We start from the raw sequence: 25,888 nt of genomic DNA on the forward strand, positions 1-25,888 counted from the left end.
CTCCAAAGTCAACAGATCAAAATTTTGAGATAGCCATTTTGTTCCGCATAGTCAAAAACCATAAGAACTATGTCTTTGGGAATGACTTACTCCCCCACAGTCCCTGGGGGAGGGGCTGCAAGTTACAAACTTCGACCAGTGTTTACATATAATAATGGTTATTGGGAAGTGTACAGTCGTTTTCGGGGGATTTTTTTTGGTTTTGGGGGTGGGTTTGAGGGGATGGGGCTATGTGGGAGGATCTTTCCTTGGAGAAATATGTCATGGGGGAACAGAAATTCAATGAAAAGGGCGCAGAATTTTCTAAAATTACTATAAAAAAACTATGAAAAATAAACATGGAAAAGTTTTTTTCAATTGAAAGTAAAGAGTAGCAATGAAACTTAAAACGAACAGAGATTATTACGCATATGAGGGGTTCTAAAAATACTTTAGCATAAAGAGCGAGGTATTTAGGAGGAGATAAATACCTCGCTCTTCATGCTATAGTATTTTTAGTAATTTCAACTGTTTATTCTAGGGCCTTTCTGATTCAGGGGTCATTCTTAAAGAATTGGGACAAAACTTACGATTTAGTGTAAAGAACGAGGTATTAACGAGGCTACAAACCCCCTCATATACATAATAAAAATTAAAGAATATTAAAGTTTGTTACGTAAGTTAATTCTTAAGTTATGTATATTCTTTACTAATAAAAAAATTCGTTAAAAATTAAAAGTTCTAGTTGCGTTCTTAAGTAACCGAAAAATTGGAGGGCAACTAGGCCTCCTTCCCCATTACTTATTTCTCAAAATCGTCTGATCAAAACTAAGAGAAAGCCATTTAGCCAAAAAAGGAATTAATATGCAAATTTCATTTTAATAATTTATTTGTGGAGAGCCAAAATCAAACATGCATTAATTCAAAAACGTTCAGAAATTACATAAAAAAACTAGTTTTTTTAACTGAAAGTAAGGAGCAACATTAAAACTTAAAACGAACAGAAATTACTCCGTATATGAAATGGGTTGTCCCCTCCGCAATCCCTCGCTCTTTACGCTAAAGTTTGACTCTTTGCCACAATTCTGCTTTTTAAAACAATTAAAAATTGTGCTTTTTAAAAGTAAACAGATTTGACAAAAATTGATCAGCATTCCGAAAATGGGAGGGAGCACCTATTAAATGAAAGCGTATATACTATCATGCCCATTCCTCAAACATAAGTATTTCTTTACCTTCTGTTTTTAGATTGCATGCCAGTTTGCTTATTGTCACACCAGTCTTGGAATCCGTGGTATATTTTTACAGATGAAAATGGTTAAAAATGGCACCGAACCTTTTCTGATCTAACCTTGAGGACTTGAAGAAATATAAATTCTACTCTATTACTAATGTCATTGCAAACTAAGAACTCGTCCCGCCAATAGGTCACTTATTGGGTCGTGGCCTAGTCATATTAGAGTCACACTAGTGGATAAAACCAAAGTTAAGCACGATTACAATTCGGTGGGCTGAGCGATGATCAACATTCGAGTGTAATTCTTACCAACCATAGTGGTGATTCAGCCCTCATTTTTTAGAAAAAAAAACACTCACTTTTATGTTTACAGAACAAAGGGCTGCTTCCTCGTCAACGCCCCGCTCTTTACGCTAAAGTTTGACTCTTTCTCTCAACTCTACTTTTTAAAACAGTAAAAAACTTTAGCGTAAAAAGCGGGGCGTTGATGAGGAAGCAGCCCCTTTCATATACGAAGTAATTTCTGTTTGTTTTAAGTTTTAATGTCGCTCCTTACTTTCAGTTAAAAAAAACTTGTTTTTTCATTTAATTTCTGAACGTTTTTGAATCAATGCATGTTTTGATTTTGGCTCTCCGCAGAGGAATAATTAAAACGGAATTTGCATTTTTTTTCTTTTTTTTTTTTTGCTTAATGGCTTTCTCGTAGTTTTGATCGAATGATTTTGAGTAAAAACTGAGCGGGGGAGGAAGCCTAGTTGCCCTCCGATTTGTTGGTTACTTAAAAAAGGCAACTAGAACTTTTAATTTTTTACGAATGTTTTTATTAGTAAACGATACACGTAACTTATAAATTAGCTTACGTAACGAACATTTGTATTTCCATGTTTTTATTTCAAATATGAAGGGGTTCACCCCCTCGTCAGTACCTCGCTCTTTGCACTAAAGCTTAAATTTTGTCCCAATTCATTAAAAATGACCCCTGGACCACAAAAGCCGTAGATTAAATAGTTGAAATTACTAAAAATACTTTATCGTAAAGAGCAAGGTATTAGGAGGAGGTGAGACCCTCATATGCGTAATAATTTCTGTTCGTTTTAAGTTTTAATGCTGCTCCTTACTTCCAGTTGAAAAAACTTTTCATGTTTATTTTTTCATTGTTTTTTTTTTAAATAATGCTAGAAAATCCTGAGCTTCATTCATGGAAATTTTCTTCTCCCATGACAAATTCCTCCAAGGAAAGTTCCCCCAACATATCCCCTCTTCTCAACCCCTCCCCCAACCAAAAAATCCTCCTGAAAACGTCTGTACACTTCCCAATAACCATTACTATATGTAAGGACTGGTCAAAGTTTGTAACTTGTAGCCCCTCCCACAGGGACTGTGGGGGAGTAAGTCGTCCCCATAGACATAGTTATAAAGTTTTTCGACTACGCTGAATAAAATGGTTATCTCAGAATTTTGATCCGTTGACTTTGGGAAAATAATTAGCGTGGGAGGGGGCCTAGGTGCCCTCCAATGTTTTTGGTCCCTTAAAAAGGGCACTAGAACTTTTCATTCCCGTCAGAATGAACCCTCTCGCAACATTCTAGGACCACTGGGTCGATACGATCAGCCTTGGGGAAAAAAAAACAACACAAAAAAAAAACAAATAAACACGCATCCGTAATCTGCCTTCTGGCAAAAAATACAAAATTCCACATTTTTGTAGATAGGAGCTTGAAACGTCTGCATAAGATTTCTCTAATATGCTGATTCTGATGGTGTGATTTTTGTTAAGATTCTATGACTTTTAGGGGGTGTTTCCCCCTATTTTCTAAATACGGCAAATTTTCTTTAACCCGTAACTTTTGATGGGTAAGACTAAACTTGATGAAACTTATATATTTAAAATCAGCATTAAAATGCGATTCTTTTGATGTAGCTACTGGTGTCAAAATTCCATTTTTTAGAGTTTTGGTTACTATTGAGCCGGGTTTGTTACCACGAACTGCTTGATTCCATCATGTGCAAGTGTCAAAGGGGAAAAAAAAGGCACTTCTTATGCTTTTTCTCAAGAGGTAGGGCTAGCGGGCTACCTGAACATCGTAGATATATTTTTGATAGCTCATATAAGAAAACATTGCTCATATCCACGTTCTCCCTAGAAATTCCACCCTCTGCAAGTTTCAAATGGCACTAAAGACGACACTTTTGGTGCCATGTAGGAAATGGAAAAGCTGGGGCTACCAGAACTTTTTCAAGTGATATTTAATGGCTCATTTGAAAATGTTTGCTCATATCTACGTACTTTTTATCAATTCTACCATTCGTAAGTGAAATGTAGCACTGAAAACAACACTTTTGGTGCCAGTTCTTAAGGGAAATATCTTGGAAACATAAAACAGTATCACTTTAATAATCATGATTCACAAGCTTGGTTTGCAAGAATACCTCCCGTATGTTTCCCCTCAAGGCCCCCTTAATAAGCTACGCAATTTAAGTCCTACAAAGCACCAATATATTAAATTAGATTACTAGAGGTATGGTTCTGTTAGTACAGCGCTGGACTTTAAATTAGATTATCATGCGTTCGATTCCTGCTTAGAATTTTTTCCAATCACGGTTTGTCCCTTCTTATGATTACTTTTCAGATAATCCGCTGTTTTTGCAAATGTGATGCACTCATTTTTTAAAGGTTATCCTGGGGAGGGCTTATTTTAAATTTATTGCCCAAATCTGTGTGCTTTTTATCAATTTCGCCATCCATAAGTGCCACATAGCACTAAAAACAGCACTTTTGTTGACACTTCTTAAGTGGAAGAGTTTGGAAGCATAAAACGGTACCGTTGCAATAATTATGGTCTAATGCCCTTAAATGGATGTTTACAAGAACCCCTCACGTATACTCCCCTTCAGAACCCTCTTAGTAAGAAGTTTCATAAATCACTTATTCCTCTTAAAAGTAAAAGATTATTGCGAAAACAAAATTAACTAAAACTAAAAACTTTTCGACAAAAAATCTACCAAAAATTAAGCGGTAATTGAGTGGAAGGGCCTTGCCCCCTTACTTTTTTGCTCCTAAATGGGTTTTGAAAAGCACCTTTTTGTGGTCATTTCATTGGAAAAGGCACTTTTTCATTTGGAAAAAATGAAGAAAACAACCAAAAATGAACTTTACGGGAATGTGCTATCAAGTCAATTTATAAAAAGTGATTAGGCATAAAAATAAGATTTTAAATGACCCCTTAAACAGCTCTCTTTTGTTGCAGTAGCCTTCTAGTTTCTGCTAGTGAGTAGGTGACTTATAAAGTCCTGTCTTCATTATACCATTTTTAAGGCGAACTCAACCGAGTAAAAACAGCTATTTGTTCATCAAAAAACCAAAGGTCCTGAAAAACATGTTTTATTTTGTAAACTATGGGTAATAAGCCTTTTGTTATTTACTGAAAGTTTTTCGCAGCTGTCGAGATTGTCTGCAGTATTTTCTAGAGGTGTCGTATCTCCCCTAGATTGGTGATGATTAGAAATTATATTAAAAAATAAGTTTTCAACTGAAACTAAGGAGTGATATTAAAACCTAAAACGAACAGAAATTATTCCGTGTAAATAAAAAAGATCTTGGCGACGCTGTTTCTAAATTAAGTTTTAATCAAAATCGAGCAAAGATTTATTTAAAAAAAAATTCCGAGGGAAGTAAAGAGCGGAGTTGACAGCTGAAATTGACAAAAAATTTTACTTAACAGCCTATCTAATATATATCAATAAAATTAGTAGAAACAAAACAACTAATTATGTTTCCCTGTGTTAGGACTATAGAAAACTAGCCATTTACTGAAAACACAAAATAATATAGGAGTTCTGGTACAGTAAAAGCAAACTAATTAAGGATACTTTTTACAGAATAAAAAAAACGCATTTTATGACTGTTGCTTTATTTTTTTCCATTTGATTTGGTATCACTTTTGCACAATGACTCATTTCAATGACTTGCTCTCATTTTTGTCTACCTGTTTATAGCGTTTGGAAAAAAGGTGTCGCCCGGAAATGCTGCATACTTGCCCGATTTTCGGTGATCTTGACGGGCTGGACCATTTTCTTTTCAGGTGTCCTGGGCTAAAAGAGCTAAGAGGGAGCTTTCTTTGGGACGTGAGGGTCTTATTATTCACAAGTCGAGTGTTACATGATTTTGTTTGTTGTTGTATATGTATGCATACGGCCTGAAAAATGGCCTTAAATACAGTCATTCATTCATTTTAGTTCTGAAAAGGACATGTTATGGTTGGTTTGTAGACAATTTCGAAGTAAAGCCGTATTGATAGTATTAGGACTATAGATTAGCTTTAGATATTGTATCATAGCCTGAAATTTACTGCTGTATACAGAGAAATAGCTGGATTTTCAGAGTTCATATTATGTTTTGATTGATCTTCATTTCAAGTAATACTAAAGCATACTTCTTACAACTAAGATTGTATATTTCTCACTATTGGTATTATAGCTGGCGAGACCAAAATGCTACCTGATAAATCAATCAATCAAATATTTCTGTATGCTCTTCAACGATTTTGCGGTTATAAAAAAAAAAAAAAAAATTCCTTATGTTTTCAAGATAATTTTAATTGTATACTGATGTCACAACTGGTAAAAGCTTTATAAGTTAGTTTGTTGTTGTCAGGCTGCATATTCCCTCTCGACTCCGAAATAAATATTCCTGTTTTTATACTTGGCTTTTGTGTTTTCAAGTGCTAGTTTTCTATAAACATAGGGAAACATAATTAGTTGTTTAGTTTTATTGATATATATTAGATAGGCTGTGAAGTAATAATTTTTGTCCGCTTCAAGTTTAAACTTCTCTCTTTACTTCCCTCAGAAAAGCTTTGCTTTTTAAAATTAATATCACGACACCATGTTTATCCAGGCTACATGAATGACATATCTAGTCTACATTATCTCATTAACCGTCTGATGGATGGAGAAAAAGTTTTTTGGGGATGTCAGGAGACCAAGTGGAGTTTGAATTTTCACCTGGAAGAGGGGCGAAGATTAGTCGAAAAAAACAGCTCGTCAGAACGGCATAATTATAACATCGTATGACTGAAGTTTAGGGACAAAACTGAAATTATTAGGGGTTGGGGTAGAAGAGGTAAATGGACTCCAAACTTTGTATTTAGAGGGAGGGAATGTGGGAATGAATAATATGTGTCTCCAATTCACTTAAAAGTTATAGCAACATTAGTTCCTCTAGAACTTTAGATTTATTCAAGGTGACTCAGTGAAGAGAGTGTAAAGACAGTTTATTCATTAAAGTCATCAAAATTGCATGTCTGTAGAATCTTGGAAACCACTCAAAGATCGTATCAAAACTACCAGGGAATATTCTGGGAAGGCAATAGGATTTCAAATATTTACTATCAAAAGAGGGATAAGAGTAACAAAATAGTTTCATCTCCTAAATATGGGTTTGTCCGGAAAAGGACTGATAATTTTTTTTTAAAACACTATAACCTGTATCCATAAGCTTTGGGTGAAGGTTCTTCCCTTATGCTAGGCATAAACTTCAAATTTTGTTTCACAAGAACAATTTCTACCCTATCAGTTTTGAATCGTTAACATCTTTGTTCTGCCAAATCACATGACTAAATGTTTCTGATCAAGACATTCGGGACATACAAAATTGGTCGTTAAAACTGAACAAATTTTGTTTTCTCAGATTCACTTAGACTTACAGGGCTTGTGGAACAGTAAAGGCAAAAGAAACAATAAAAGTGGTTGTATTGATTCAAGATATCCAGAATGGGCCTAACTTTGTTCTTTCTCGGATCGTTAGATGGTTACTGGTGATATACACTGGGCCAATCGAATCCAAGAGACCCTTGAAAACCGAAAATTGACTAAGTATGTTTTTTTCGTTACAGTGTGAAAATTTTCAGGGTGGATTGGACTTAAGAAAGCCTTTCCGAGGACAACAAATTTTTAAATAAAATGTTATCAAATTAGTTCCTAGTACGAAAATTCCACATCTTTTTCCTCGCTTATGGGCTTTAAGATTTATGGTTACAAATTCATCTTCCGTGGCGGGGGGGTTAGCCCCAGTCTTGAAACATGTTTGCCTCCAACCCTAGGAGTTTGTATTATTGTATGAACATTGTATGAATCTGTTGCATGAAAACTGTAGGACTTATTGTATTCAGCGGTATCTGACCATACAAATATAAAACTTCTTAAAGAAATGTTCTCCGCAACTCCTATTCATTTGAGTTCTCTAGTTAGCGATTGCTTCTATTAAGGGTCTTTTCCTAAAAGTTTGAAGTTACGAAAGTAACATCAGTATCAGTAGTGTTAATAATCACTGTGAAAGCTAATGACCTTCGCCAGTATTGCATGCTATAGCAGAGAAATGGGTTTGTTTTAGCATGTATGAATTAACAGGAAATTACAATCTAGTAAGTGATACCCAATTCTTTTTTAGGAAGAAGAGGGCAACAGAGCAAGAAATGAACTATCAGACTCCTGTAATTAATAGTCGGTTGGACATCGAAGACAAGGTAGGTAGTGGTTTTCTTCTATCTGAAACTTCTTGTATATGGAATTAATGGAAATACTCTTCAGTTTTTAAAAAGCCTTTTGTCTGACAGGATCAAGTATAATTCGGTATGACAATTTATGAGATACAGATAATACTTTATTTGGAGTTTTACAAGGATCATATCTTGGTCCTTTGAATTCCTTTGTTGTTTGTAAATAACCTAAATCAATTAATTCTAGGCATCAGTTTCAACGTTGTTCATATTGAATTTTTTTTTTACTAATATATCTACCCCCTTATTTGCTGGCAATGCCGGAGTTTTGCCGAGAGCTAAGACAATAGCATCGTTAGAAACAACTTTGGTTAATTTATCAAACAGTTCGTGGTAACGAACTGTAGTAAGGAGCGACCTGGCTCAATAGTAACCGAAACTCTAAAAAATGGAATTTTGATACCAATAGTTACATCAAAAGAATCGCATTTTAATGCTGATTTTAAATATATAAGTCTCATCAAAAATTAGTCTTACCCATCAAAAGTTACGAGTTTGAGAAAATTTGCCTCATTTTAGAAAATAGGGGGAAACACCCCCTAAAAGTCATACAATTTTAACGAAATCACACCATCAGATTCAGCGTATCAGAGCCTTATTGTAGAAGTTTCAAGCTCCTATCTACAAAAATGTGGAATTTCGCAATTTTTGCCAGAAGACAGATCACGGATGCGTGTTTATTTGTTTTTTTTTTGTGTGTTTTTTTTCCCAGGGGTGATCATATCGACTGAGTGGTCCTAGAATCTTGCGAGAGTGCTTATTCTAACGGAAATTAAAAGTTCTAGTGCCCTTTTTAGGTGACCAAAAAATTGGAGGGCCCCTAGGTCCCCTCCCACGCTCATTTTTTCCCCAAAGTCACCAGATCAAAATTCTGAGATAGCCATTTTATTCACAATATTCGAAAAACATAATAACTATGTCTTTAGGGAAGACTTACTCCCCCGCAGTCCCTGTGGGAGGGGCTGCAAGTTACAAACTTTGACCTGTGTTTACATATAGTAATGGTTACTGGGAAGTGTATAGACGTTCTCAGGGGGATCTTTTGGGTTTAAGGGGGAGTTGGGGGGGTTACGTGGGAGGATATTTCCATGGAGAGACTTCCCATGGGGGAAGAGAATTTCAATGAAGGGGGCGCAGGATTTTCTAGCTTTATTTGAAACAAACAATGACAAAATAAATATGAAAAGTTTTTTCTACTGAAAGTAAGGAGCAGCATTAAAACTTAAAACGAACAAAAATTATTCCGCATATGAGGGATTTACCTCCTTGTTATACCTCACTCTTTACGCTAAAGTAGTTTTAGTAATTTCAACTATTTATTCTACGGCCTTTGTGATTCAAAGGTCATTCTTAAGGAATTGGGACAAAATCTAAGCTTTAGTGTAAAGAGCGAGGTATCGACGATGGTTGAACCCCTCATATACGCAATAAAAACATACGAATATAGAAGTTCTTTACGTAAGTTACGTACATTTTTTACCAATGAAAACGTTTGTGAAAAATTAAAATTTCTAGTTGCTTTTTTAAGTAATCAAAAACTTGGAGGGCAACTAGGCCTCTTCCCTCGCTTCTTTTTTCTCAAAATCTTCCGATTAATTGCAATTAATTAATTTGCAAATTTCGTTTTAATTATTTATGTGCGGAGAGCCAAGATCAAAACATGCATTAATTCAAAAACGTCAGAAATTAAATAAAAAACAAGTTTTTTTTTTAACGGAAAGTAAGGAGCGGCATTAGAACTTAAAACGAACAGAAATTACTCCATATATGAAAGGGGCTTTTCCTCCTCAACGCCCCGCTCTTACGCTAAAGTTTCTTACTGTTTTAAAAAGTAGAGTTAAGAGAAAGGGTCAAACTTTAGCGTAAAGAGCGAGGCGTTGAGGAGGAAAAGCCCCTTTCATATATGGAGTATTTTCTGTTCGTCTTAAGTTCTAATGTCCCTCCTTACTTTCCGTTAAAAAAACTTGTTTTTTTATTTATTACATCTTAGGGACTTATGGTTAAGGGCAAATAAGCTAAACTTAAACATTAGTAAAGTAAATATTACAATTTTCACCATATCTGAAAATTATTATCCTTGCATTACAGGGACGTAAATGGGAAATGGTATAATATTAAGAATTATATCTACAAGATGTCAAGGTGTTGTAGTATATTAGAGTATGTTAAGATATGTATCGGGATGGCCACAACCAAATTTCCTAGAAAGCTAGGAATTATCCGACAATCAATGTATTATAAGAACCCTGTATGTCCAAAACTACTACCTAATTCTGGTTTCTAAGGCTATTACATGACTCTTATCGTGTATTGATGTTTTTTTTTTTAATTTAGTATGTAAAGAGCGGCCGTAAAAGTAAAGGATAATCTTATTTGGACAATCCCAAACAATTTCTAACTCAATATTGCATCTTGTTAATAATTTATACACTGGGTTTTAGGTGTCTCAGTGAATAGAAACTGAGATTCAAACACTCCAAAAGCAATTTTCTTGGAACCAATAATTTGTGGTCTTTGGTACTCATTATATAAATTATTGGACTAATACACATATCCTAAAGCCAGCTTCACAAACATGCACTCCAGTAAATTTTTACTTGAGTTCTTTCCTTGAGTTCCCTTGAGTTTATTTGAGTTCCTACATGTTTTTTTTTACTTTCCATCGATGGTAAAGAAACACTAAACAAATTTTAACTAAAAGACATTTTTGCATGTATATAGGTAACATAATACATAATGTTAAAATAAAATAATTTAATTTTTGTTTTAATCTAACCAAACACAAGACTATGCTGTTACTGAAAAAACAAAAAAACATTCGATGAAGAGCAGATATAGATCCGCTTCAATAGAAGTTGGAAATTTTATTTTAGATTCAGACATGGTTCAATTCTGAGTCCTGTTATGTTTAACACTCTTAAAACTGCCATGAATGGGACGATTGATGGGTGATTTTATGTTTTGTCACTTCAGAATTTACTGTTTAAAACCAAGCATTTAAGGGTTTGTTCGGTATTTTGTCGTCAATCGAAGTTATTAACGAGTCTCCCGTTGTTTTGCAAGGATAGCTTCCTCATGCCAAAACTTTCTGTTCCCAATCCATTTAATGTCATGAGCATGTCGTATCTAATATTTTTGTTCGAGGGGGGGGGGGGGGGGGGGGTTACACTAAAAACTTTCCCAAACACAATTAAATTTGCTTACATGTTCTTTTATTACTTTTGTACGAGTTGTATTTTTCTGGGGGGGGGGGGGTTCAAACCGGATAACTCTCCACCCCACCTGGATTCGGCCCTGGTGACGTATTATATAAATGATGATGTGGTCGACTGAATATAAAACGAAATCGTTTGTGTCTCTTTTGCTGTATGGCATGGATATTGTTTGGATTAATTCTATATTCTGAATTGCTTAGAAGTTGCTTCTTTTTTTTGCTTACTCTACTTTCTCTTCTGCACGTTTATAAGTAATAAAAAAAACTGGCGGATCCAGGGTCCGAGGGACCCTCCCCCGTCCCCAAGATTTTTTATGGTACCCTCTTATCCTGTATTTTTTCTTTTTTTACTTTTTTTTTGAATAAATTTGTCAATGTGATCAACTATTGGCACATTTGTCACACCCCCCCCAAGATTTTGATCATTCGTCTCCTTGTAATATTGGGCCCCTCCCAAGATTTGCTCTAGATTTACTCTGATAAAGAAAAACTTATTCATCTTGTTTATCCTAGAGACTGTCGTTTTTGAAGTTATAATTTTAAAAGAATCAAAGTATTAAGTTGCCAGCGCCATCTATTCTTCTTTTTAGTAAGAGATGGCTTCAATATATTTTCCTAACTATATTTGTTTATGCAGTTGTTCTTAAGCAACTGGGACAAACAGTCAAATTTTACCCTAAAAAGCGAGGAGTTGATCATTCATTTTAAGTTTTACAGTTGCTTCTTACTTACTGTTGAGAAAAATCTGTTCTTATTTTAGTTTAATTTCGGATCGTTTTTCAACGATCCCAGCCCTAACCAAGATATTATAAGGGGTACTGGCTGCGAAGGCCCTCAATTTGTATAAGCAACATTAAAACTTAAAACAAACAGAAATTACTCCGTATATGAAAGGGGCTTTTCCTCCTCAACGCCTCGCTCTTTACGCTAAAGTTCGACTCTTTCTCTTAACTCTATTTTTGAAACAATAAGAAACTTTAGCGTAAAGAGCGGGGCGTTGAGGAGGAAAAGCCCCTTTCATACACGGAGTAATTTCTGTTTGTTTTAAGTTTTAATGTTGCTCCTTACTTTCATTAAAAAAAACTTGTTCGTTTTATTTAATTTCTGGACGTTTTTGAATTAATGCATGTTTTGATCTTAGCTCTCCGCACATAAATAATTAAAACGAAATTTGCACATCAATTAATTGCAATTAATCGGAAGATTTTGAGAAAAAAAGGAGCGAGGGAGGAGGCCTAGTTGCCCTCCAATTTTTTGGTTACGTAACGAACTTCTATATTCGTATGTTTTTATTGCGTATATGAGGGGGGTTCAACCCTTGTCGATACCTCGCTCTTTACACTAAAGCTTAAATTTTGTCCCAATTCCTTAAGAATTACCTTTGAATCACAAAGGCCGTAGAATAAATAGTTGAAATTGCTAAAACTACTTTAGCGTAAAGAGTGAGATATAACAAGGAGGTAAACCCCGTATATGCGCAATAACTTTTGTTCGTTTTAAGTTTTAATGCTGCTCCTTGCTTTCAGTAGAAAACACTTTTCATATTTATTTTTTCATTGTTTTTTCAAATAATGCTAGAATGCTCTTCCCCCATGAGAAGTTTCTCCATGGAAATATCCTCCAACGTAAGCCCCCCAACTCTCCCCCGTAAACCAAAAAAATCCCCCTGAAAACGTCTGTACACTTCCCAATAGCTATTATTATATGTGAACACAGGTCAAAGTTTGTAACTTGCAGCCCCTCCCACGGGGACTGCGGGGGAGTAAGTCGTCCCTAAAGACATAGTTATTAGGTTTTTCGACTATGGTGAATAAAACGGCTATCTCAGAATTTTGATCCGGTGACTTGGGAAAAAATGAGCGTGGGAGGGGGCCTAGGTGCCCTCCAATTTTTTGGTCAATTAAAAAGGGAACTAGAACTTTTAATTTTCGTTAGAATGAGCCCTGTCGCGACATTCTAGGACCACTCAGTCGATTCGATCACCCCTAAAAAAAAAAAAAAAAAAAAAAAAAAAACATAAACACGCATCCGTGATTTGTCTTCTGGCAAAAAATGCGAAATTCCACATTTTTGTAGATAGGAGCTTGAAACTTCTACAATAAGGTTCTCTGATACGCTAAATCTGATGGTGTGATTTTCGTTAAGATTGTATGACTTTTAGGGGGTGTTTCCCCCTATTTCTAAAATGAGGCAAATTTTCTCAGGCTCGTAACTTTTGATGGGTATAACTGATCTTGATTAAACTCATATATTTAAAATCAGTATTTAAATGCAATTGTTTTGATGTATCTATTAGTATCATAATTCCATTTTTTAGAGTTTCGGTTACTATTGATCCGGGTCGCTCCTTTCTACAGTTCGTTACCACGAACTGTTTGACAATGATTTGTTTTAGGTTTTGTTCGTCTGTTCGTTTTGTTCGTTCATCGTTATCAGTATCTCTTATGAAGATAGTTTATTTCAGAGTCTCTTATCATTCTTTATCATCTTGATCTGCTCTTTTCATGATATAATGATTTGCTTTAGGTTTTGTTCGTTTTGTTCGTACATCGTTATCACTATCTCTTATAATAATAGTTTATTTCTGTGTTTTTTATCATTCTTTATTGTCTTGATCCGCTCTTTTCATGGTACAATGATTTGTTTTAGGTTTTGTTCGTTTGTTCGTTCATCGTTATCAGTATCTCTAATGAAAATAGTTTATTTCAGTGTCTCTTATAATCCTGTATTATCTTGACCCACTCTTTTCATGATATAATGATTTGTTTTAGCTTTTGTTCTTTCATCGTTATCAGTATCTCTTATGAAAATAGTTTATTTCAGTGTCTCTTATCATCTTTTTTATCTTGATCCACTCTTTTCATGATATAATGATTTGTTTTATGTTTTGTTCGTTTTTTGTCGTTCATCGTTATCAGTATCTCTTATGAAAATAGTTTATTTCAGTGCATATAATGATTTGTTTTAGGTTTTGTTCGTTTCGGGTTTCATTTATTCTTTGATAGTTATTTCTGGTCGTTTTGAGCTTGAACTATTATAGGGCTTTATTAGTGCTGGTCTTAAGTTCAATATGGTCCTGGTCTGATCATAATATGGCCATTTATTTTAACTTCTATTCGTTTGGGTTTCATTTATAAAGTTTTTCTTTAATTAATTTCTGTTCATTTTCGATATCACTTATGCAAATATCTCAAGACTAGCTCTACGCATAGGCACTAAAGGAATTTTTAATAACGAAAAATGCAGTTCAGTAGTAAACCCGCGGAAGATTGACATGAGAAAAATGTTGACCAAAACAAACAGTAGTTCAAGATGAGTAGTAGCGATCAATATATTGTTAAGGCAGAGTATCAATGAGACAATTGCAGCGGTTTTTAACTGAGTACATGATAGGGAACCAATCATGGTCAGAGATATATTTTAAACTACATGAATATATTAAAAATTTGTGTAATTATAGCCTGGTGTGAAAAATATGTCATTTTGGCTAAGAAAACACAAAAAGCAGCAACCAAAAGGGAAAAATACAGAATCAAAATCCGAAAAATTGCCTCTATACAGGAAGAAAATTTTTGCCATGTGCACATATATAATTAATGAAGATATCCAACAATAACCTATTTAATAATATTAGTATAGTATTTTTTGGGACAATCACTAAATATCAATACCAAATCTCCAAAATCAATTTAAATGCTATGTGGCAGCAACGAAGCAAATCTTTCCTTGACTCATTAATGGTTCACAAGTCAATGACTTTTCCTGGATTCATTAAGCCTTTTGGATCCAGTGCTTGTTTCAGTTCGCGCATAGTCATCACCGCCTCCGGTCCCAGTTCCATTTCAAGGAATCCTTTTTTACCCAGACCAATTCCATGTTCTCCAGTACAAGTTCCATCAAGAGCAATTGCTCTTCTGAAATGAGAGATTGATGATAAAAAGTTTAAAAAAGGAATTCATTTTAAGTAAAAAAAAAAAAAAAATCTATGTTATCTCTAAAATACAATGACTAATGTTTTAATCGAGGGGTTACCACTTGCAGAAACTATGTACTCCAGATTGCACGTGCCAAGTATGGCGAAAGTATACCAAGCGTTTTGGGGAAGTGTACCGAGCCTTTTCGGGGCTGTGTTAAGCGTGGCGGAACTGTATGTGTACATAGTGTTCCAAGATGTAAACTAGGTTGTAGGAAGTGGGGTACTCCTCGGTTTTAAATATTGGGCACTTTTGTCTTAATTCAGATAAACAAGCAATTTGAGTTATCGAAGTTAGTAGAGTAAAGAGCGAACGAAAGCTATATTTAAATTAAGCAGCAAAATAGCACTAAATTATTGCAAATACAGAGAGCATTCATGTTTTTTTAGATTCGATGCTTCACAAATGGTATTTTGAAAAGGATAAATGCTCAGTTTTTTTTTTAATAGAATGAGTGTTTAGAAAAACGCAATGCACCCTTCCTCCTTCACTCTACTTCTAACGTTCTTTTCACTCCACTTTAGATAAATTTGTATATCTCTCTATAATGATTCACCCTCAGGAAACTAAAGCGGAAGCAAAGATCCCTGGAGCAGAAACTGTCATCAACATCGACTTTCGTCAGCAAATGAATTGATATCATTAATTGCATCGTCAAAAATCATCAGTACAATTTCTGGCTATCAAAACACTTCATAGCTAGTGACTAATGTACGAGCCATATGCATTCTTGAACATGTTTTTATTTTTACTAATGATGCGAGTAAGTCACTCCAAAAAAATATGATGGATAGCTACAAATACCTATTCGTTTCAGAATTTTAGAAGTTTACCAAAACGAACTGATAAGAAAACAAACAAACGACTGCTATTTCATAATACTATTTCTGTTAATATTTTTCTTTGTTATAATAAGTTGGGTAATTTGTTTTGCTCAATTGACTCACAATTTTGAATTTTGTAATAAGATTTCCTAGCCATAAAAATTAGTAGCCCCAACCACAAATATTCAGGTTACTGGTGTCAGTTATTATTGTTCATGTACTTTCTTTTATGGTATCAAAGCACCCTATGATCTCGTAATTTTGTTTGTTTATAAAGCGGTATAAAGATAAAGGATACGGCATTAGACTTTACAGTCCGTACCGGCGGTGCTGATCTCCGTTTCTTAGCCCTTCAGCCAGGAAGTGCAATGGGGGGTTGGGGGCCAGCCATCCTGTGCTTTCGCACACCCTTCCTGTTTACCTTCCCCAGATTTCTCCAGGTACCCATTTAGAGCTGGGTCGACTCTGGCTAAGCTTACAGAGTCACGCCACTGACCCCCGTCCCAAACTGAAGAATTGGGTACACCGAGATTCGAACCCGCGTCCTCTCAGACAAGGGATCCCGAATCCAACGCACCAACCCACTCGGCCAGGACGGCTATCAAACCAAATACGGTATATACGGTATAAATACGGTATAAATAGCGGTATACAAACCAAAGTATTTGGCAGCCCGAAAGCTCAAAGCTTAGAAAAATCACAGGCTCCTTTTCTCGCTTTGATTCACCACTGCTAATTACTTTATTATCCAAAAGATCGGGGTAGAAGAGAGGAGAGGACTAAAAGCCTTGAGACTTAAGGATGAGCACAGGTCTACGCAACTTAAGCAAAACCTTGACAAAAATAGTTTTTTTCTTAAATCAAAAAGTGGATCGAGCACACATATGCCTATGCCTTACAATACAGAATTGATTAATTCTTTATTCTAAAATTTTTCTGTACACGAGGGAAGACTGCCCCTTTCTCCAAACCTCACTATTTATTCTAAAATTTTTTAACTACTTTAAAAAAGCTGCTTATTCTAATTAAACAACTCTTGCGTTTCAAAAGTCATTTTCGTCAAACTTTAGCTTAAAGAGCGAGGGATTTAGGAGGGGAGAACACTCTTCATATACAGAATAATTTCTGTTCTTTCTAATATTATTTTAATATTGCTCCTTATTTTCAGCTGAAGAAAACTCTTTTTTAATCCAATTTCTAATAATTTTTTGAATAATGCAAGGAAATGTGACTTCCCCCTCCATGCATAATTATCTCCATAACCCACACCACATGGAAAATTCATCCTACGCACCCCCCCGGACAATATCATCTTCGCTGAGAATTCCCCTTGGAAAATTCCTGCTAACAATTCTGCCTGGAAAATTCTTTACTACTTTCATTTAAAAAGAAACTTATTTTATTAAATTTCTGATTGTTTGTCAAATCATGCCATATATTCTCCTCCGTCGATATTGTTCCTGGAAATCACTCCAACTTCAAATTCAAAGTTTTTCCTGTAGAAAATACCCCCACGGAGAATTTTTCCCCTGTAATATTCCCCCGGAACGTGTAAAATTAAGACACCAAAGATAAAGTAAGACAAAAGCACTATGGGTTCAACTGGTTTAAGCGCAGGCCTACCCTGGGGTCCTCAACGACTTTAAGCTCAGCCCTACCCCGGGATCCCTAAATGACTTTGAGCGTCATGTACCCTCAGGGTCACTCAATGACTTTAATTGTCACGTTCTCCCACCATTCTTACGCGACACATAGCGTTATCTCAGCTTATAGCAATAATAATATTTCCAGGACACGCTTGCCAGCTGCTATTTCTCAGTGAAATGAAATTTAGATACAAACACCATGTACTCGGTATCTTTTGTAAGACCTCCTGTGATGGATATATTTGTATACAAAATATTCAATCAGTGTCATAGACTTAAAGACATAACAAGAGCTAAGAGCTCATATGGGCTCTCGTATGAGCTCTAGCAAAACTCTAAGAATCTCCTTCTGAATATCAAAATTCATTTAGATCCGTTCACCCACTCGTAAGTTAAAAATACCTCCATTTTTCTAATTTTTCCTCTCCCTTCAGACCCCCAGATAGTCGAATCGGGGAAAACGACTTTATCATGTCAATTTGTGCAGCTCCCTGACATGCCTATCAATTTTCATCGTCCTAGCACGTCCAGAATCATCAAACTCGCCAAAGCGCTGAACCCCAACCCATAACTCCCCCGAAGAGAGCGTATCCAGTCCTTTTATGTCAATCACGTATCTACGACATTTGCTTATTCTACCCACCAAGTTTCATCCCGATCTCTCCACTCTAAGCGTTTTCCAAGATTTCCGATTCCCCTTCCAACTCCCCCCAATGTCAGCAGATGTAGTCGGGGTTCAAAAGAAGAGCTCTGAGGCATGATTTCCTTCTAAATATTAAATTTCATTCGGTCACCCGTTCTTAAGTTAAAAAAACCTCAATTTTTCTAATTTTTCCAAATTAACAACCCCCAGTTTCCCCAACGAGAACGGATCCATCCAAATTATCTTCTTCACGTATCTATAACTTGTGCTTATTCTTTCCATCAAGTTCCATCCCGATCTCTCCACTCGGAAGAGGTCGGAAGAGCCAAGAGCTCATATCGTATGAGCTCTAGCAAAACTCTAAGAATCTCCTTCTGAATATCAAAATTCATTTAGATCCGTTCACCCACTCGTAAGTTAAAAATACCTCCATTTTTCTGATTTTTCCTCTCCCTTCAGACCCCCAGATAGTCGAATCGGGGAAAACGACTTTATCATGTCAATTTGTGCAGCTCCCTGACATGCCTATCAATTTTCATCGTCCTAGCACGTCCAGAATCATCAAACTCGCCAAAGCACTGAACCCCAACCCATAACTCCCCCAAAGAGAGCGGATCCAGTCCTTTTACGTCAATCACGTATCTACGACATTGCTTATTCTACCCACCAAGTTTCATCCCGATCTCTCCACTCTAAGCGTTTTCCAAGATTTCCGGTTTCCAAGATTTCTGTTTCCCCCCTTCAACCCTCAATGTCCCCGGATCCGATTCAAATTGAAAATATAGCATCTGAGACATAAGGTTCTTCTATATATTAAGTTTCATTAAGATCCGATCATCTATTCGTAAGATACTTCGATTTTCACTTTTTCTATGAATTCCGGTTTTCCCCTCCAACTCTCCCCAATGTCACCGGATCTGGTCGGGATTTAAAATAAGAGTTCTAAAGCACAAGATCCTTCTAAATATCAAATTTCATTAAGATCTGATCACTCGTTCGTAAGTTAAAAATACTCCATTTTCCTAACTTTTCCGAAATACTCCCCCAGCAAACTCCACCAAAGAGAACAGATCCGGTCTGGTTACGTCAATCACGTATCTTGGACTTGTGCTTATTTTTCCCACCAAGTTTCATCCTGATCTCTCCGCTTTAAGCGTTTTCCAAGATTTCCAGTTCCCCTTCCCCCCCCAATGATACTGGATCCAGTTGGGATTTAAAATAAGATATCCCAATTACGCGTTCCTTCTAAATATGAAATTTCATTAGGATCCAATCACTCGTTCGTAAGTTCAAAATAACTTATTTTTTCTAATTTTTCAGAATTAGCCTTCCCCCAACTCCACCAAAGATAGCGGATCCGTTCCGGTTATGTCAATCACGTATCAAGGACTTGTGCTTATTTTTCCCACCAAGTTTCATCCCGATCCCTCCACTCTAAGCATTTTCCAAGATTTTAATTCCCCCAGCTCTCCCCAATGCCACCGGATCCGGTCGATATTTAAAATAACAGCTCTGAGACACGATATCCTTCTAAACATCAAATTTCATTAAGATCCGATCACCCCTTCGTAAGTTAACAATACCTCATTTCTTCTGATTTTTCAGAATTAACCCTGACCCCCAACTCCCCCAAAGAGAGCAGATCCGTTCCGGTTATGTCAATCACGTATCTAGGACTTCTGCTTATTTTCCCCACCAAGTTTTACCCCGATCCCTCCACTGTAAGCGTTTTCCAAGATTTTAGGTTCCCCCCAATGTCATCGGAGTCGGGACTTAAAATTAAAAACTCTGAAACATGATATCCTTCCAAAAATTAGATTTCATTAAGATCCAATCACCCGTTCGTAAGTAAAAAATACTTAACTTTTTCTATTTTTCCGAATTAACCGGCCCCCCACTCCCCCCCAGATGGTCAAATCGGGAAACGACTATTTCTAATTTAATCTAGTCCGGTGCCTGATGCGCCTGCCAAATTTCATTGTCCTAGCTTATCTGGATGTGCCTAAACTAGCGAAACCGGGACAGACAGAAAGACTGACAGACCGACTGACAGAATTTGCGATAGCTATATGTCACTTGGTTAATACAAAGTGCCATAAAAACCGACACACAGATACAAAAACAGAGGAAATCACGATTTAATCTATATTTGTGGAAAATCCCAGCAAGGAAGAGGCTCATCTGACATTTTGGTTAGAATATGGTATACCTTAATACACTCACAGTAGTCTATCATTTCCTAATCGATACAGTGAATTCTAAAGTTGTTTTAAGGACAATCTTGAAAATGTATGTCTTATGACTGCAGATATACATAGAATTCAAGATGTTTTAAATGCAACTGTGAAATACACTAAATATGGTGATATGAATCAGTATGTGAATATAGTGAGATAACCATGTTAGCATTATTTTATCTTTGAAAATAAAAGGTTTTGAATAAAAAAAGAAGTTTGTGATATGTGAACATTTTCGGACTTTGTATAGCGGACAGACGGAGAAAAAGAAACACAGGCACACAAACAAACAGGCACACAGACATAGAGGGACACAGACTCGTACATACACACCTACAAAGGCACACCCACACAAAGTGTTTTAATTAGTGACTGCATATCAAAACCTTTAATAAAATCAGCTAGTTGGTAAATTTCGAGTGCTTTAGTTGCCGACTGAGTATCAAAAAATTTAATAAAAGCACATTTGACTACAAAAAAACTCAACTATTGGTAAACCTGAGAATTTTAGTTCTTGACTGTATATCAAAAATTTAATGAAAGCATTTTCGACTACAACAAACTCAGGTAGTTGATGAATTGGGAGTGTTTTAGTTGCCGACTAAATATAAAAAAAAACATTTTTGATCTCAACAAACTTGGGTAGTTGGTAAACCCCAAGTGTTTTAGTTGCTGACTTAGCATCAAAAACTTAGGAAAGCACATTTGAGTACAAAAAACTGTAATAGTTGATAAATTCTGAGTTTTCTAGTTGCTGACTGTGTTTAAAAATAAATTAATAAAAGCACTGTAGAGTACAAGAAACTGAAATTCTATAAACAGTTGATACCAAGGGGTATAACTGATCGTGGTATTTCCATCCGACACAGTAAAATATATGGTATATTTTAAAACTCCGTTTTATGGATGTGCCTGGACCCGTCTTTATTTTTAGGCTTGACACGAGAAGCAATCGCACTGCTGAGCTCAAACTAAGCTATGATGGATTAAAATAAAACTTAATAAAAGCATTTTCGACTACAACAAACTCAGCTAGTTGCTAGATTCAGAGTTCTTTTGTTGCAGACTAAGTATCAGAAATTTAATAAAAGCACTTTTTATCACATCTAACTCATGTCGCTGGTATACTCAAGTATCAAAATTTTAATAAATGCACGTTTAATCACAACAAACTCAGGTAGTTGGTAAATTCCAAGCGATTTAGTTGCTGACTAAGCATCAAAAATTTAATAAAAGCACTTTTGAGCACAACAAACTCTGATAGTTGATAAATTTCGAGTATTTTAGCGGCTGACTGTGCATTAAAAATTTAATAAAAGCACTTTTGAGTACAACAAATAATCAATGTATTGTTTCTGGGACGCCAGCCAACTGGTGTTAAACGTCACTGTATCGTAACAAGTTAATTGTGCAATCAATTTCTCAATTGAAGTTGGATATATGGTAAACACTACCGGTGACTTGTTTCCTGGCACCTTTTTTGGCATTATTCCAAGAATATACATACCACAGTGATTTAAGATGCTTGCTGAACAGACATATTCCTTTGAGGGTTAATGAAACTTGTTTTGATCTCCAAAAATTGTGTTGACTACAATCGGCCACCTATTCTTTTTGTAATTTAATGGTCCTAGGCACACCGGTTTTCCATTACCAGGCTTGCACATGAGTTTAGGTCCCCGAGTTCTCTTCCAGGGCCCCATGCCCCCTCCAGGACCTTAATGGCCCCCAATTGTTTTTGAGCTTTGATTTTTTTCAATGAATTTTTCAACTTTTTTCTATGTCTTAAAATCACATAATAACAAAAAAATCACTTGCAATAATCTAAAAATCCAAAATGAAGATAATATGAATATGTCAGTCGTGATTTTTTATTAGTAAAACGAGGTTTGTAGTCACATTTTTTTACTTAGTTTTTTAACTTTGAAATTTTTTTCAAATTTTTTTTTCATGTCTTAAAATCATACTAAATATACTTATAACAAAAAATCACTTGTGATATTTTAAGATACAAAATGAAGATGATATAAATATATCATTCCATGAGCTTTTCTTTTAGAAAAATAATACTTGTAGTGCAGGCACGATTACTGAACCCAAACCAGCCTAGCTTAAAATCAGTTGACATAATATAACCTAGGCAAAGAAATCAGTTGTGCTGCCATTTATAACTAAAATGAAATAAATGGCAGCACTTGAGGTAGTCAAAAATAAGGCCGTCTAGGACTGCAAGTGAATATATGGCAGACCTCACGGAATTTCATGTAACTGAGGTAAAGTACTCAAAAGTACTTTTATTAAATTTTGGATATTTAGTCAGAAACTAAAAAAGACGGAATTTACCAACTAGTTGAGTACTCTACAGTGCTTTCATTAAATATTTGGTACTCAGCCAGCAACTAAACAGTCGGAATTTGTCAAGTAGCTGCGTTTGTTGTACTATAAAAAACTTTCATTAAATTTTGTTCTCAGTCAGCGCCTAAAACACTTATTGGTAACTAAATCTCTCAGAATTTACCGACTAGCTGAGTTTATTGTACTAGAGGATACGAAATTGATCAACTAGGTTAGTTTGTTGTGCTTAAAAGTGCTTTAATTAAATTTTTAGTATTCAATTAGCAACTAAAACACTCAGAATTTGCCAACTAGTCGAGTTTTTTTAATCAAAAGTGCTTTTATTAAATGTTTTGATACTAAGCCTAAAACTAAAACCCTCGGAATTTATCAACTAGCTGAGTTTTTTTTAACTCAAAAGTGCTTTCATTCAATTTAATTTTCAGTCAGCAACTAAAACACTCGGAATTTACCAACTAGCTGAATTTGTTGTACACAAAAGTGTTTTTATTAGCTTTTTTCTACCCTGTCGGTAACTAAAACACTCGGAATTTACCAGCTGAATTTATTGTACTCAAAAGTGCTCTCGTTAAGTTTTTCGTACTCTACCTACAAGTAAAATACACGGAACTTATCAACTAGCTGTGTTTTCTGTACTCAAAAACGCTTTTAGTAAATTCTTAGTACTCAACCTGCAACTAAAACACATCTATCAATTAGATGTGGAATCTATCAATTAGTTGAGTTAGTTGTACTCAAATTGCTTTTATTAAATTTTTGTTGCTAACTCAGCAACTAAAACACTCAGAATTTACCAACTAGCTGAGTTTGTTGCAATCTAAAGAGCTTTCTTTAATTTTTTTAATGAAAATATCCTGTTAATTCATCTCTGATCTTTAGAAAAAAAGTCTGTTTCATTCTTTTTTCTCCTTAATCCAGCTCTAACGAAAATCTAAGACCAAATTGATACGGTTAAATAAATTTATTACAAATATAATAGCAAAACATTCTTATAAGTACCTTAAGCAACGAGATTTGGCATAAATCGATATATCCGAGTTTTTCCAGAATGATGATGAATTGCTGTTTGCCATATTTATTTTTTACGAGTCTTCTCTGTCATTCCTCAAGGAATGTGAGATTTCCTGTAGGGGAAGCTGCTTTTCTTGATCTTTTATTTTGCTTGTAGAAAGTTTTTTTTAATTAATTTCTGTTCGTTTCTTATTGACATTGCCTTTTTCATGGGAAAAAATATTGTATATCTTTTATGTTTTCTTCATTCAGAATCCATAGTGTGGGTTGCTATTTGTATGTTGGAGAAACATTTACAAAAAATGTTTATCCTGACACTAATAGTATTTTTTTAATTTAATCTTTTAGCTTCTGAATTTGACCTGAAAAATAAAGCTTAATATCATTTCCGAAAGATTCTATCTGTGCTCTTTGACAACCTGGAGACGCTTACATTCTTTTTCTTTATTTAAATTATAAGAGTAGATGTAGTAATAGTAATATCCCCCAAAGTCTCAACTTTATACCCCGAGTCGTTCTGGATATATTACTGACGTGTCTTTTTGGAAACCATTTATCACAATGACTTTTGATTTATTTATAGAAATATTTAGTTTTGAAGCATAATGGGCCAAGTGTATAATTGAGAGGGGTTGACATGCCTAATATCCCTAAATACATAGTTGCTGGACCGTTCAACTATGCCGAACCAGAATGGCAGTCTCAAAATTTTGACTGGATGTGTTTGGAAAATAAACGGGCTTGAGAGAAATGCTACTTGTATCCAATCTCTTATTACTCTTAAAAAGGGCATCAGACACTCGTGCTGTAATTGGAGTGCAAGGGGAAGGACTCCCCCTTCATATATCTAGTAACATTTTTTTAAACAGGTAAAAACAAAGTGAAACATTTTAAATATATGTTGTTATCAGTAAAGTGTAAATCACGTTCTAGTCTTCAAAAGGCATGGGGGTTGTCAGCCCTACTCATTTTAATTTTTGCTCGTTTTGAATTTGACTCAGTTATTTATTGTATGATTTAAATAAACAAAATACGTTTAAATGTTTAGCTTTTTTAACTTTGATAAATTAAATTTTTTTAAGGCTTTAAGGAAAATATATCAGAGTATGTGTACTAAACTGACAATCCATAGCCATTTCATTTTTTTAGTAAAATGCAAATTATGTAATGGTCTTGAGAAGGTATGGGGGCCGTCAACTACACAATTTCCAGACCTTTCGAGTACACTGAACAAAAAGGCTATCTCAAAATTTTGATTGGATGTGTTTTGGGAATGGTAGGCGTGGGGTGGTGCTTGTTTGCTAATCCAGCAAACCCCCACAAAATTTATACAATCACCCTTTCTATATATATACCTTATATGCCCCCTGAGCATAACTGACAACTCTTGCCCCAAGGGCAGTGGGGAGGGGGGATGCCATGCTCAAAGACAGAAGTTCCACACCTTTCAATTACGTGAACAAAAATTTAAAATTTTTTATTGGATGTGTTTGGGGAAATGGTGGACCTGGGAGGCCAATCCAATATTCCCACTCCGAAATTTATACAATCACCCTTTCTATATATACCTTATATGCCCCCAGGGCATAACTCACAACCCTTACCCTGAGGGTTGTACGGGGGTTGTGATTTTAAAATTATAATTTCCGGATCTTTCAACTACGTTGAACAAAATGGCTATCTCAAAATTTTGATTAGATATGTTTTAGCTAATGGTGGTTATGGGAGGGGGCTTAGTTGCCCTCCTGAAGAGGGATATTGAAAAATTACTAATTAAAATTGAAACTAGGGTAGCTTCTAATCTTCTTATAATTAATTTCCTCATTTATTTGTTAGCGTAAAAATCTTAGTTCCCTTGGTTACCAGTGTTTGTTGCAGTGATGCCATTGGTATTTGTAAATCTATCTTAGGCATATTTGGGCTCTTTGACAATAATTCTACGAAGGATCTTTATGATTTGCAGAGTATTAACTCATCATCACGGCACACATAGAGTGAATGAATTGAGTGCTCTATGAATGGTCGGTTTAATTTCTTATTTCTTGCCTCTATTCTTATTCTTGAATTTGGAGAAAATTACCAAATGACGTAAGGAGGCTCAAGGGTGGCTCTAATCTATATATATAAAAATAAGTTGTCTGTGTGTGGATCTGTGTGTGGATCAGGTGACGTCATGTTTGTCCGCATATGACGTCTGAATTATTTCACACT

General features: G+C 35.3%; 2 protein-coding genes across 2 annotated transcripts in view; one reads left to right on the top strand and one right to left on the bottom strand.

Moving 5' to 3' along the window:
* The window catches only part of LOC136033719 (solute carrier family 52, riboflavin transporter, member 3-B-like), a 117,813-nt gene that overhangs the window by 8,765 nt on the left and 83,160 nt on the right, over nucleotides 1–25,888 (top strand). The window contains exon 2 of the mRNA XM_065714605.1: nucleotides 7,665–7,740. The gene's annotated coding sequence lies outside the window, so the exon portion shown is untranslated. The remainder of the gene's footprint in view (nucleotides 1–7,664; nucleotides 7,741–25,888) is intronic.
* Nucleotides 14,557–25,888, bottom strand: part of LOC136033718 (probable D-lactate dehydrogenase, mitochondrial) — a 62,554-nt gene continuing 51,222 nt past the window's right edge. Inside the window, exon 9 of the mRNA XM_065714603.1 lies at nucleotides 14,557–14,901. Coding sequence (XP_065570675.1) covers nucleotides 14,730–14,901 — 172 coding nt within the window. The 3' untranslated portion in view covers nucleotides 14,557–14,729. The remainder of the gene's footprint in view (nucleotides 14,902–25,888) is intronic.

This window comes from Artemia franciscana, chromosome 12 (assembly GCF_032884065.1).
Source record: "Artemia franciscana chromosome 12, ASM3288406v1, whole genome shotgun sequence".
Taxonomy (NCBI): domain Eukaryota; kingdom Metazoa; phylum Arthropoda; class Branchiopoda; order Anostraca; family Artemiidae; genus Artemia; species Artemia franciscana.